The 14,089-nt window shown below is 32.7% G+C and overlaps 1 protein-coding gene across 2 annotated transcripts in view; it reads right to left on the bottom strand.

Moving 5' to 3' along the window:
• Positions 1-14,089, bottom strand: part of LOC140442012 (sodium channel protein 60E-like) — a 285,972-nt gene that overhangs the window by 124,506 nt on the left and 147,377 nt on the right. For both annotated transcript variants that reach the window (XM_072533045.1, XM_072533046.1), the window contains exon 15: positions 8,194-8,319. In XM_072533045.1, the coding sequence (XP_072389146.1) occupies positions 8,194-8,319 (126 nt within the window). The remainder of the gene's footprint in view (positions 1-8,193; positions 8,320-14,089) is intronic.

Below are 14,089 nucleotides of genomic sequence, written 5' to 3'. Positions count from 1 at the left end.
AACGGATAGGAACCAAAAGAAGAAGAAGGCATCTTAAGAAGAAAATTTTTGTACTAAGTGTATGGAAACAGAGAAAAGGAAACAAATATAATCTATACACCATAATTTACATTTATCTAATTAAATTTTATAACATATATGATCTGGTATCTAAAATATAACACTAAGTTGCTTATATTATTAATGTATCGGAATTTTGTTACAAAGCTTAGAATTCATGATTAAAATTAAAACGAACAATAACCTAAAAACATTTATTTCTAAAATATTATTTAAACTTTATCATAAAACTATAATGTTAGTATAAATATTAAAAATACTCTGCTCCACTTACTGGATAGAAGGACTAGTCCGCAAAAAATAGATATTTGTATTAATTTTAATAAAATTATTTTATTTATTGGGCTCTGAATACTTTAGTAAAAAGGGATAAACATATTATGTTCTAACTAATGGGTAAGGCGTTTTATGTAAGCAAAGCACGGGGTTTTTCAACGTTTAGGGAAGAAACACTACATGCAAGTAAAATGTACCTACTTGGAGATAAAAGGGGCTTAAGTGATCTAGAGTAACATATTATCGTACAAGATAATGATTTAGAAATTTCTCACCGTTAATGTCTGCATTCTCGTATATTATAATATGAACAATCGGGAAGACACTTTAATTTCAATTTCAAGATGAAAACTTTTGGTGAACATTTTTAGCCTTAAGTTTAGACTTATTAGCAAGGGTAAATATTACCCTTGAAATTTTAAATGGTAAGTGGCTCAAGTAACATATAATTTGAACTATAGCTTCTAAGGTTTGGCTCAGTAGTTGCCAAAAACAGCATTCGAAAATTATAGAAATAATATAGTCAGAACTTGCCTGCATTGAGATTGCTAATTGTAAAGGTATTCTGTAAATAACAATTATTTTATTAAGGGTTTTTTAATGTGATATATTATACAGTGTGTTCATAAAGTGTGAAAATGATCTATTATCTAATGACTCAATTATTTTCAGATTTAAAGGTCTGAAAAGTCGATTTTTGAATTGTTTTTTAACCTTTTTGGGAAAAAAACTTCTACCCCACTATCTTAGCAGATGTGACGTCATTGATAGTTTTTTAAATAGAAGGGCATATTTTTGTATAAAAAATTAAAAGCCCATATTTAGTATTATATAAATAAATTTGAATATTGAATTGAATTGAACTATAAATTGAAGAAAATCCTCATTATTCAATTACAACTTATCAACTAACAATGAGATCTGTCTCATGTTACATCTGTCAATGTAATGCTCTTTATAAAATTCTAAAAAAGGCCAAATTACATCCATATAAAATTAAACCTATATACGAACTCAATGAAGACGACTTTGATAGATACATTGAGTTTTGCGAAAATATGCAAGAATTGTGTAATCAAAATACTGGATTTGAATATAATGTGTTGTTTTCCGAATAGGCCACTTTTTGTTTAAATGGTACCGTTAATAGGCAAAATTGTCGTTATTGGGCAACAGAAAATCCCAATTGGTCAATGGAAGTTTATAGGACTTTATAAATGGGAAGTTTATAAATGCAACTTTTCCCAATCGCTGAATTGGACGACGCGGTCGCATTAAATGGCCTGCTAGGTCACCAGATTTAAATCCTATGGACTTTTCTATTTGAGATTATTTGAAAAGTAAGGTAAATGTAAACCGATCTACCAATTTGGTAGACCTCAAACAGAGAATTCGTACTGAAATTACACCAGTAATGTTGTCAAACATAACCCAAGAATTCATTGGAAGTCTTGGATACTGCCAATTAAACCAAGGAGCTAAATTTGAGAATTTGTTGAAATTATGTTAGTTTGTTTGTCTTTAATATGAAATGAATTCTTTAATAAGTTTCTTTGTAAAATAAATTTTGAATTAAATTTTAAGAAATACGAGCACTGGTTTCCTTTATACTCTGTATACTGAAGTTTGAATGTAATGAGTTTGGTACGGTTGTACTTAGAAAAATATGGGCTTTTAATTTTTTAGATAAAAATATGCCCTTTCTATTTAAAACATATATCGATGACGTCAAATCTGTCAAGATAGTGGGGTAAAAGTTTTTTTTCCAAAAGGCTTTTTCTTTTGGCTTTTATTGTTTTTAATTGTTATCGTTCCTTAACATGCTTCCCCCTCATTCTTGGTAGTCACTGACAAAAACTCCTTCAGTGCGGGAACTACAGAAAAAAACTAATCTGTCCTAATCTGGTAGGAACCAGCTTCCATATAGACAGGCAACCCGAGACATTAAGGGTGTAAACTTTGTTCTGTTTGTTCTTCTATTCATCTTCATTCTATAATAACATCAATCTTCCGAACCACTTTCCCTTTTTCCTTCCGAAAAGAAATCAGACCCTACCCTAGATGTATGCCGTTATTAGGTATGCAACGTAGAACAGGCCACAAGACCTTCTACAAGAACACCCTTCCAGACTACGTAGGATATCCCATGATTGGTTCTCTAATGAACTTCATGAACCGGGGATATTCAGAAGAGGGGGTGGTTTTAGTTTGTAGGCGACCTGACAGGCGATCTGATAGGTGCACGATGAGGGCTCGGATTCTGTGTGAACTCTGTGCCATTCTCTTGTGGTCCTACTTCTGGTTAAATCCAACAGTACTAGGGACACCTTCCCTAGTCGGTTTCGTACCTTTCCACCTCATTCGAACATTTGCTTAAGTTATTGTTTGTTCTGTAAGCTAGTGCTATTCCTTTCTTTTTATGTGTTTAACTGTATTTATTAATATATTGCCTATATATGTAATCGAGTAAAAATATTGGGTTTTTCCTTGGTGGTAAAACAACTAATTTTAGGGATTTTTTGTGCAGTTTTTGGTTTACAATTGTTTATTTTTGACCGCTTGCCAATAGGAAGGAGCCAACACTGTCACCTCGGGGGAACAAATAAGGGTCTAACCACCTTCTGATATCCCCGGGTGCTCTGTAGAGGGCTTCGAATATACTGTCGAGAGCTCCTCTACTTAAGTCCATTTTCGGGTTATGGACTTAGAAAATATTTATCTTCGGTGTCTTGCCTTGAAAAAGGCAAGATATATCTTACATGACAATTTCTTCGTCGAGATAAAAACACCAAGTTAAGTTGAAACAATTCTCAGCCACAGAGTATGGAAAATAATTGCAGGAAGCAGAGCCCCGAGAGCACTAAGCTCTCGGAGAGCCCGTGAGGGACTGACCTGGTTGACCTGAAAATCGCCAATATTTATATGCGCTGTTTGAGCGATAAATAGGGATTTCCAGGTCAAGAGCCAATGGGAAAATTCGAGGCGGGGCGATGCGCATCGAAATGCGTACTAGTCCACAGTACTATCTCATTCGATGACAACACCTCCTATTTAAAATTATACGTTTATATAATTATTTATTTTTATATATTAATATTTTTAATATAAATACCTGAGGACTAAATATATTCAGTGAAAGTCTCCTATTTAAAAACAAAATTGACCTATCTTTTCAATTTTTCATATTATTTAAAGGAATGAAGATATTAACGTTGCAAAATTTTTTATCATCCTGTATTATAAACCTAATCTACAAATATCAACTAAAGAGGAATGAATTTCGAACAAATCTAATCTTAATAAGACAAAAGTTTATAAGATCATCCATTACACAAGATATATGGGGCTTTAACACTAACGCTAGAGTAAGTTAAAAGATAACGAAACCAATTTTTTATTTTTAATCCCAAAAATTTGACTAGTAATCGATATTAAAAGCGATAGGTTGTAGAAAAATTTAATGTTTATTTGGAATATCATTTCTCATCATTTAGATTTTTACTAATTATTTTTCAAATACTTTAACCTTGTATCTTCAAAATATTTACCTTAATAAAAATCTGATACATTATTTCCAACTTGGTTCTCGCTGGATTTTCTGTAGCTGCCTTTTTCATTTATTTTTTATTCCTTTCGGTAAATATTTTATCTCTTCTGTTTTCTAAACGTCGTATTTAATATTATAATGGATATTTATAGACGTACTTTTATTTCTGTGCAGATTGTTCCACTTGGTTTCACGTCTTCATTTATAACTTGCGCAATTTATTATTTCTGTCTTTATGAGTTTTTAGTTAGTAAATGGTTAATTTATTAAACAATTAAAACTCAAAGAACTATTGTTATAGTAAACTGTTTCACCATAAACCAGGATGCATAGACAATTGTAAATATTAAGATGACAAATGATCAGATATGTGAAATGTTACTTTGTTTTTATTAGAGCATTTAATATTCTATCTTCATCCCGTACTTCTAAGTATCATCATCATCCAGCCTCAAGAGTCCACTGCTGAACATAGGCCTCTTCCTCATGTTTACAACCCCGTCTATCTTGCGCCGCACTCATCCAGTTTTTATTGAGTCTTCTAAAATCGTCAGTCCATCTTGTAGGTGGTCGACCGACGCTTCTCTTGTCTTTCCTTGGCCTCCATTCCAATAACCTCTTTGTCCATCGCCCATCTGTCATTCTGGCTATGTGTCCTGCCCATCTCCATTTAAGTCTGGCTATCTTCTCGATGATGTCAGTCACTCCGGTTCTTCTCCTGATGTTTTCGTTGGTTATTCTGTCTCGCAGAGTTATTCCTAACATGGACCGCTCCATTCTTCTCTGCGTGACTCTCAGTTTGGTAGCTGCTGCTTTTGTTAAGGTAAGTGTTTCTGCTCCGTACGTCAAGACTGGGAGGACGCACTGATCAAATACCTTTCATTTAAGGCATGTGGGCAGCTCACTTTTAAAAGTTTCTCTCAGTTTTCCAAATGCTGCCCACTTCTAAGTATAGACAGTTTATTTTCCAACATAATTTTTTTCATCATGTTTTATTTCCTGTTCAAGATCTTTTGTTTCTCTCTCCCGCAATACGCGGTAGTCCGTTTCGTTAATTTTTCTTATACGACTATTTTATTGATAAGTAATATGTTTATATGGGATTAAGACACAATTATTGGTTGTAATGAAAATCACGAATCAAGAAAACATGAAAAAATTATGCGAAATTGTATAACGAAAGTTATTTATTATTATTACGTTAGGTCATTTCATAATTAACATACTTGGCCTTCATCTTACATGCATCAGCACGTAAACGGTTGAAAAAATTTGAGGGTGTTGTGTTGGAGGATGAGGGCTGCTTTGCATAATGCATATGCTTGCATATCTGAGATCTAGAACTCATTCTCATTCTCGAACTCAAATAATATATTATATGGATGGTTAAAACATTATTCGGGACAGCTAAAACTCAAAATGCAATCAAGGAGATAAAAAGATTATCAATATACAAAATGGGAATGAGCTAAATGAGATGGACGAACTCTAGGCAACGTAAAATTAGTGATCATTGCATACATTATTCAGGTAAACCAAGAAACTGCTAGATATGTTAAAATTTTTTTACCCATATCGGAAAGAATGCTCCTCCTTTAAATTAATATCTACCTAATTGCAACTAAAATTATCCAGATCTATCCTCTGCCCCCCATGTCTGTCAAAGTAGACGACATAAGTAAAGCATTCTATAAAGAATTATTAAACACCTTAAAAATACTTCTCATAACGGATTAAACTTTGATTATGGGTCATTTAATGCCAAGATTGGTATAAGACGATCAGGAGAATTCATAGGATAATTTGAAATTGGGTAATTGGGTAAATTTATAGCAGAAGAGTTTGTGATGAAAAAACTTCTAGAACCCATACAGAACTCCCTTCAAACTCCCATACAGTGAGAAATTGAATAGATTACAATATGATTAATAAAAAATACGTAATCGCATAACATCAGTCAAGACATACCCAGGAGCTGATATCAAGTCAGACCATAACTCACTGATTTGCAAAATTAGGCTTAGGCTAAAGAAAATAGCTTTATAAATAAGTGCATTGATGTCAACTGTGACGACGTATACATTTGTTTTATCGACTACGAAAAGGCATTTGATAGAGTAAAACATGATACACATAACCATCTTGAAAAAAGCGGTCTTAGATGATAGATACTTGAAAACCATACATATTTTATATTACAATCAAACTTACTACATTAATATGGATGACAGTTGAAAAAGGTAATATCCATAGATAGAGGAGTGAGACCAGGATGCATTCTGTCCACGGTGTTATATAACATGTATTCCGAACATATCTTCAAGATAGCAAAATTGAAAATTTTGAAAAGACATAACGCCCTTAACAACTTTGGTGGTTAAATCTTTTTAAAAATTTTTCTTTATTAATCCTTGTTGAAAACGATTTCCCGAGTGGAAATCTAAACGTGAAATATTAGTAAAAAAAGCAAACAATTGTTTTTATTTGTTTTCCATCTCCTCACTACGACTGCGTTAATTTGTATTTAAGATTTTGGCAATCATTACTGAATCATCTCGTTCTCAAATTAATAATTCCGTTAATTATAATGCAATATTTGTTATTAGCCAATATCGTATTCAATACGATATCTTTTAATTATCTGTTAAAAAGGATTGGTAAAAGCAGAAAATTTTAGTGAAATCCCCTCTTTCTTTAGATATCTTTATTTTTTCTGTTTTCTTCTTCTTCTTATTCCTTCTCTTTATAAGCAATTCTACTTGTTCATTGGCTGATTAATACCTCTATGGAAGGTTGTCAGTCCATCTTTTGCGCGATCGTCCGATATTTCTTTTGCCGATTGGTGACTTATCTCTTCCTATTTTAACGACACGTCTCCTCCATTCGGCTTATGTGGTTATTCCATTCTTTTCTTTTATTTCGTGTCCATTTATTTATGCACTGTACGTTACATTTTCTTCTAATGTCTTCACTTCTCTTTCGATCTTTAAGCTTATTTCCTTCAATACTTCTTAGTACTCTTATCTCTGCCGTTTTCAGTAGCCTTTGCATTGTGGCTGTGTTGGGTCTTGTTTTTGGGGCATATGTCATTATTGGTCTCACACTGGCTTTATAAAATCTTGATTTTATATTAATTATTTATATTATATATATTATATTATATATATTAATTATTAAGGCATCCTGCCAGTCTATTTGTTTTTTTAATTAATCTCTCACTTTTTTGTACAGGTCTTCCCAGGTATTTTATTTCCATTACTTATTTAATACTGATACCATCAATTTTTTTTCACATCTGGTTGGTTCTTTGCTGACTACTATTGTTTTAGTTTTCTGAGATGAGAGTGTCATATTAAAATCTTTTGCTTTTATGTTAAATCTGTGGACCAGTCTTTGCAGACTATCTATATCTTGGGCTATATTACATCGTCTGTGTAACAAAGTATTTTGATTTCTTTGTTTCCCATTCTGTATACTCTTCCTTTGTTAACGCTTTTACTGATTTGTTTTTTTTTTTCATATATATATTCTTATGTATGGTTGTTAGATACTGTACTTTCGTTATATATTTTTTTTAAAGTTACTTTCCAAAAAGTTGATGTAGGTCAACAATTATATATTGTAACATGTAAAATATAAACTTTTTTGTTTAAAAATATTAAATTTTTCTAAAACACAACTCTTTTAGATAGTATCAGAAACCCAAAGCATAAAGGACTGAAGAAAGGACATCTGGAATTTATAAAACAAGGTATTGTTATATTTTAGTCCAAACATTAGGTTGTTAAAGATTTGAAAGACGAAATATTTATTTAGGGATAGGAAAGAATACATTGAATAGAAATTAAATAAATATTGACTTCGATTTGAAAGCTAGCTTGATAAAGCGATTTTGACAAGGAAACCTAAGATGTTTTAGCAGACAGTTGTAGCTAAATTGCTTATTAATTAATATTCTTACAGAATAATGGCTTCTAAACGATTCTAAAAATAATGATAGACTTCTTACAACGGGTTATTGTGTTTCACATAACCGCCCTTCAGTATTTGGTATTAATATTGCTGTGCATCTAAAACCAATAAACATCATATATATTCGTGTTTAAGTATACATATCCGATATAAAATCCTTATTTTCCACAGTCCTAGTACGTACCCTATAGTAAAAATCCTTTGAAGTCACTGTCACAAGAATGCTTTAACTTCAATCGATTTAATTTAAAAATGGAAAGTTAGTGGTTTAGTCACTTTAACACACAAAGGTAGGCATGCAAATAAATACTAACATACCAAAGTAAAAGATCATATACCTCTTTCCTTGTTTTAAGTTCTTCTGAATTAAAGCTGTTGAGCAGCAAAGCCAAGAACAAGTTTAGCACCATGAAGTTTCCCATGACCAACGTAGGAAGAAATACTGCAAGGCAAGTTCCAGAACCCTTAAAATAAATAAATACGTATTAATAAATTTATATAGAGTAAAAATTTATTTATTTAGATAAAAAAACCCCAGAATATCGAGATACCGATAGAAGAATACGAAATGAAACAAAGCAGTTGGTAAGAAGAACAAAAAATGAACACTGGGAACAATTTACAAAAAGGGCGGAAAGCGACTTCTACGTTACACAAAAACAAATATGGAGATTCATAAGAAACCAACTGAAAGAAATGGCAGAATTAAAGGAATACAATAACATACCAGCAAACGAATGGGAAAGATAACTGACGGAACTGTTTAAAGCAAAGGAAAATGATAATCAACACAATAAATAACGTGCCTGAATTACGACACGAAATATAAATCAGTTCTCAGGAAGTAGAACTAGCCATAAATTCACTCAAAAATAAAAGTCACCAGGACCAGACGGAATAACCAACGAGCTTCTAAAACACGAAGGAGAAAGTATAACCCTAGAGATGACAAAACTTATACAAAATTAATATTGCCCTGCAAGATACTAGACGCATGGAGAAACAGCATAATGATACCAATGTTTAAGAAAGGAGATAAAGAAGACCCCAATAATTATAGAGGTATAAATCTACTGAAGACCGCACTTAAGCTTACCACAAAAATCCTAACCAACAAAATTAATAAACTAACAACTTTATCAGATGAACAGCAAGGATTCAGATCCGGAAGATCCTGCGTAGACGCCGTATTTGTACTAAGACAAATCACCTGACATCTAAAACAAATCATAGAAACAATAGAGATGAAAATACTCCGACTAATATCAGGGAAAAGTCCGTTGGATAGGGAGAGAAGCGAAAACATAAGAAGAGCATGCAATATGGAAGACATAAATGGATGGGTGAAAAAACGGAAACAGGAGTGGAACGAACACATTATAGAATGGCAGAGGATAAGATAGTACGAATAGCACGAGATAAGTCACCAAATAGACGAAGAAGTATTGGCAGGCCAAGAAAAAGATGGTGCGACAATTTAAACAATTTAGGAGGCTAATATTAAAGAAGAAACAGTCTTTAAAGCCTACATACAAGAAGGAAGAAGAAGAAGATAAAAAGAATGGGGATACCTTTGAAGTTACACAAGAGTACTTATGCTAGGGTTACCGGTCAACTGGAGTGGAGAAGAAAATAAAGATCATACTACTTCACTTCTTTAAGGTCCTAAATTTGGATTTGACCTACTTGTAAAACATTTTGTTATATGCTGACAAATCCGATATTCTTGACCTATTCTAATACTTGGTTTTAATAACATTCTTCTTAATCTCACTCTCTCCTTCATATCTTTCTTAAAATGACAGAATTTATAGAGACACGGTACTTTTACTAGAGAATCATCTTGATCTGTTAGTTTTTACTAGTGATGAGGAAAACTCCTTATTTCTTAAGCCCTTGTCAGGGCATGGTAAAATATTATTAGCTTTCTGTCCACCAAAGTGTTCATGTGGCCGCACTGAGTTAGATATGATAGGCTTATTTTTTTTAATAGCCTATCTTTTATATTCATCATCATCATCATCAACCTGTATGTGTCAACTGCTGTACATAGGTCTCCCACAGCTCTTTCCATCTGCCTTTGTCTTGTGCGGCTGCATCCAGTTATTGCTAACACCCTTTAGATCGTCAGTCCATCTAGTTGGTGAGCGTCCTCTGGTCCGTATTGCTTCTTGCCTTGGTCTCTACTCTAAAATACGTTTTGTTCATCGGTTGTCTGTTGAATTTTGTTCTACGACGTATTTCTTCGTTTGAGATTCGGCCTCTCAGAGAAACACCCAACATCTGGCGCTCCATAGCCATCTGAGTCACACGAATCTCATTAATTACCTTTTTTGTGAGTGTTAATGTTTTCGCTCCATAAGTGAGTACAGGTAACACACATTGGTCAAACATTTTTCTTTTGAAACATATGGGTAGATCCAATTTAAATACATTAGTTTAATTTACCAAACGCTGTCCTGGCCAATGCTATGCTATACTAAGCTCGCATGTATGGTTATCTCTGCCCAACCGAATTTCATGTCCTAGGTACTCATACGATACAGTCTGCACAACATCCCTTCCATCAATAGCACTATTTTGATTTAGCGGCAGATTAGTCATTATTTGCGTCTTGTTCATATTAATCTTCCTACCTCCAAGGAAGCGTGATATAATTTTTCAAATATTATTATTGCATCATCCATACGATCGGCAATAAGGACGATGTCATTTGCAAATCTCAAATGACTGAGCTTCTCTCCATTTATGTTGATACCATGCTCGTTCAGAAGTGTCTTCTTACAAGTAACTTCTAAAAGCGTTGTGAATAGCTTTGGAAAGACTGTGTCTCCTTGGCGTACTCCTCGCTGTATACAGAATTTATTTGTTTCTTGTTCAGATAGTCTTACGCTAGCTGTGGCATTTTGGTAGATATATTTGATTATATTAGAGTAGCGATGGCCTATTCGGCATTCTGTCAATGCTTTTAACATTTTCTGATCGCTTATGGTATCAAATGCTTTCTCGTGGTCGACAAATATCAGTGCCAACGGTTTGTTAGATTCTGCAGATTTCTCTATCAGATTCTTTATCACTAGTAAGTGGTCGTTAGTGCTGTATCCCGATCTAAATCCAGCTTGTTCTCTAGACTGATAGAAGTTTAATTTAGCGTCCAGTCTTTTATTTTGATAATTTTTTTGAAAAGTTTATATATGTGTGAAAGCAAACTGATAGGACGGTAGTTTTTTAAATCTGTTATGTCTCTTTGTTAGTGTAATAAATATTTTTTTATATTAAACTTTTCTTAAATTGACAGGTTGATTCTGTGTTCTTTCCAGGACAAGCGTAGAATTCTTCTATAGACCTACATTTCGAAGGCTTCGCTCTTACTTCTATCGATTTTTGAGAGCCCATGTTTCAGCTGCATATGTAGCAATGTAAAAAATAAGAGTATTAAATAACCCTAACTTGTATTCCAGTATTCCTTGTTATTTTAATTAATTTAGCTGTTGCGATTTGTGTCACTGCTACTCTACGCCTAATTTCTGAGGAGCTATCGTCATTGTTGGTTATCATGGAATCCAATATACAAATTCCTTCTTACTTTTCTTTATTCTTTGCCTCTTTCTTATCCAATTTTGCTGTTCGGTGATGGAAAGTGAATCATTTTCGTATGGCAGGTTACTGAATTTTTTGACTCCTATAGTAATTCTTCCATCCCATCCGCTTTCGAACTTTCAATCAGTGTATATTCAGAATATATGTTGTATAATAATGGTGTGATAGGATGCAGCCCTGTCTATATTTTTTGCTTCGAACGCATTTAAATATATTGTTGAAAATATGGCGTAATATACAAAGTGTTAACATTAAAAGAAAACCATAATTTTGATTTATTTCGTTGTTCTTACTGACCCTCGCAATGGGCGGGGCGTGGAAAACCTTTCCAATCATTTCTAATTCCTGTGTATTTGTCCGCTAAGAAGTTGGAAATATTGGTTTTTTTAATTGTCTGAAGAGTAAATAAGAATTTTTGATAATGAACATTCATTCTGTGCGATTGGTATTAGTTGTTGTTCGCGAATTTCTGGAGTAAAAATATCAAATTATTAAATATTTACTTTTAATGCTCATGTTTTAAGGTCATGTTATTGTTTAATTAAAATTTTAATTGTTTTTTTACTGTATTTCAAGATAGTTTGTTGTTGTTTTTATGGGGGTTATTTCAATATAAATCAATAAATCATTGAATTTATTTACGTAGTTAAAAAATATTTAAATTCATATATTATTCTTTTTGGGTGCCAGTGATTTTATCCTGTAAAAGACTAAAGATATTTGTTTTCTCGTAGTTTAAGTAGTGAATAAGGAGAAATAAGATTGTATTATAACATTCTGTTTTTTGAATGTTGTAATAGTTTTTGTGTTTATTTTTTAGATCTGGACATATAATGGCTAGTAAACATGTGATAAGGATATACAATATTACTGAATTTTTCACTAACGACAGTAACCAAAAACAACAAGACAAAAAAAGAGAAAAAAACATTAATATAAATATTTTATATATATATATATATATATATATATATATATATATATATATATATATATATATATATATATATATATATATATATATATATATATATATATTCGGTTTTTTATAACGTCTTACGACGTTGTCCGACTCCCAAACGCCACTGTATTCTGTCTTGAGTTAGGTTTTCGTCCAGATTTCGAGCGCTAATCGCTTTCCTAACTCCCAGGTTCCAGCTCTGTGGTGGTCTTCCTCGTTTCCTCTTCTCTGGGGGTTGCCACATCATCGTTTTTTTAGGCAATCTTTCGTCCCCAATTCGGCTCACATGCCCATACCATATGAGCTGTTTTCTCTCAATATCCTCAACTATAGTGCCCTCTATACCCATTTGTTGTTTTATCACTTCATTCCGTATTCTGTCGGCTCTTGATATTCTCATCGATCTTCTGATGGCATCCATTTCCGTGGCTTCGACCTTTTTCTTATATTTTTCGGTTATTCTCCATGTCTCAGCTCCATAAAGTAGGCTAGTTTTAACCATTGTCTCATAGATTTTCCATTTGCTTTTCTTTGATATTTCTTTACTCCATAGAATTCCGTTCAAACATGCTATAGCTCTTCGTGCTTGTACAATTCGATGTTCTATTTCTCGTTCGTCTTTTCCACTACGGTCGAAGATGACGCCCAGGTATTTATATTCGTTGCATGGATTTATTTTTTGATTGTCATTGATATCGAGTTGTTCTGCTTTAGCTCCAATTGAGAGGTATTTTGTCTTTTCTAAATTGATATTTAATCCCCATTTCTGGTATTCTTCAATTAGTTTTCTAAGCATGTATTCCATGTCATCTTTGTCATTTGAGATCACCACCTGATCATCTGCAAACTGTAAAGTATATATGTAATCCTGATCGTTCAATTGTATACCCATTCCTTTGACTTTCCTTTTCCATTGTTTCAGAGCTGCAGAGATATAAATCTTAAATAGAGTCGGAGAGATACAACATCCTTGTCTGAGACCCTTAGTAACTGCAAATTTTTCAGCTAAGAGGTTTCCGAATTTCATTTGGGAGTAAATATTTTTTAACCTCGTAAATAAATTTAATAATTTATGGATTACGGGTAACGGGAATATTAAGGGTAAACATCTTAATAATAAGATATTCTTACCTCACAAATTTACGAACAACAAATAATACCAAGTGCACAGAATGAATTAATAATCAAAAGTCCTTAGTTACTCTTCAATCAATTTAAAAAACCAATATTTTCAATTTTTTAAAGCTTAGGTAGTTTATTTTAAATAAAAGACGTCTTTGATATACGAGTACATCAGTTTTGTTATAAAATTTTTTTTATATAGTCCATAGTTTAGCCGTAATAAAGGAATATAGCTTTATGCTTTTAAACATAAATAAAAAATATGCTTTCTGTAGAAAGCTGGTAGCTTAAACATCCAACAACGTAATACAATCTAATTAAAATTAAAAAACAAAGCAGTAAATATACTAAAATACAGCTACAGTCTGAAGTTAATTTTTCTAGTACACATCACTGCCCAACAAAGCGTAATTATCTGCATTGAACTTCCGTTTCGCTCTTTCGTTTTTGTCTTTGTTGAATGCACCTATTTTTCGTATTGACTAGTTTGTAACATCCAATTATCACAGGAATTGACAATCGTACCGAATCAGATCACACCTACTCTTAGT

Source organism: Diabrotica undecimpunctata, chromosome 5, assembly GCF_040954645.1.
Source record: "Diabrotica undecimpunctata isolate CICGRU chromosome 5, icDiaUnde3, whole genome shotgun sequence".
In the NCBI taxonomy this organism is placed as follows: domain Eukaryota; kingdom Metazoa; phylum Arthropoda; class Insecta; order Coleoptera; family Chrysomelidae; genus Diabrotica; species Diabrotica undecimpunctata.
Note: the sequence above shows the minus strand (reverse complement) of the source record. Positions and strands in the feature narration are given on the sequence as shown.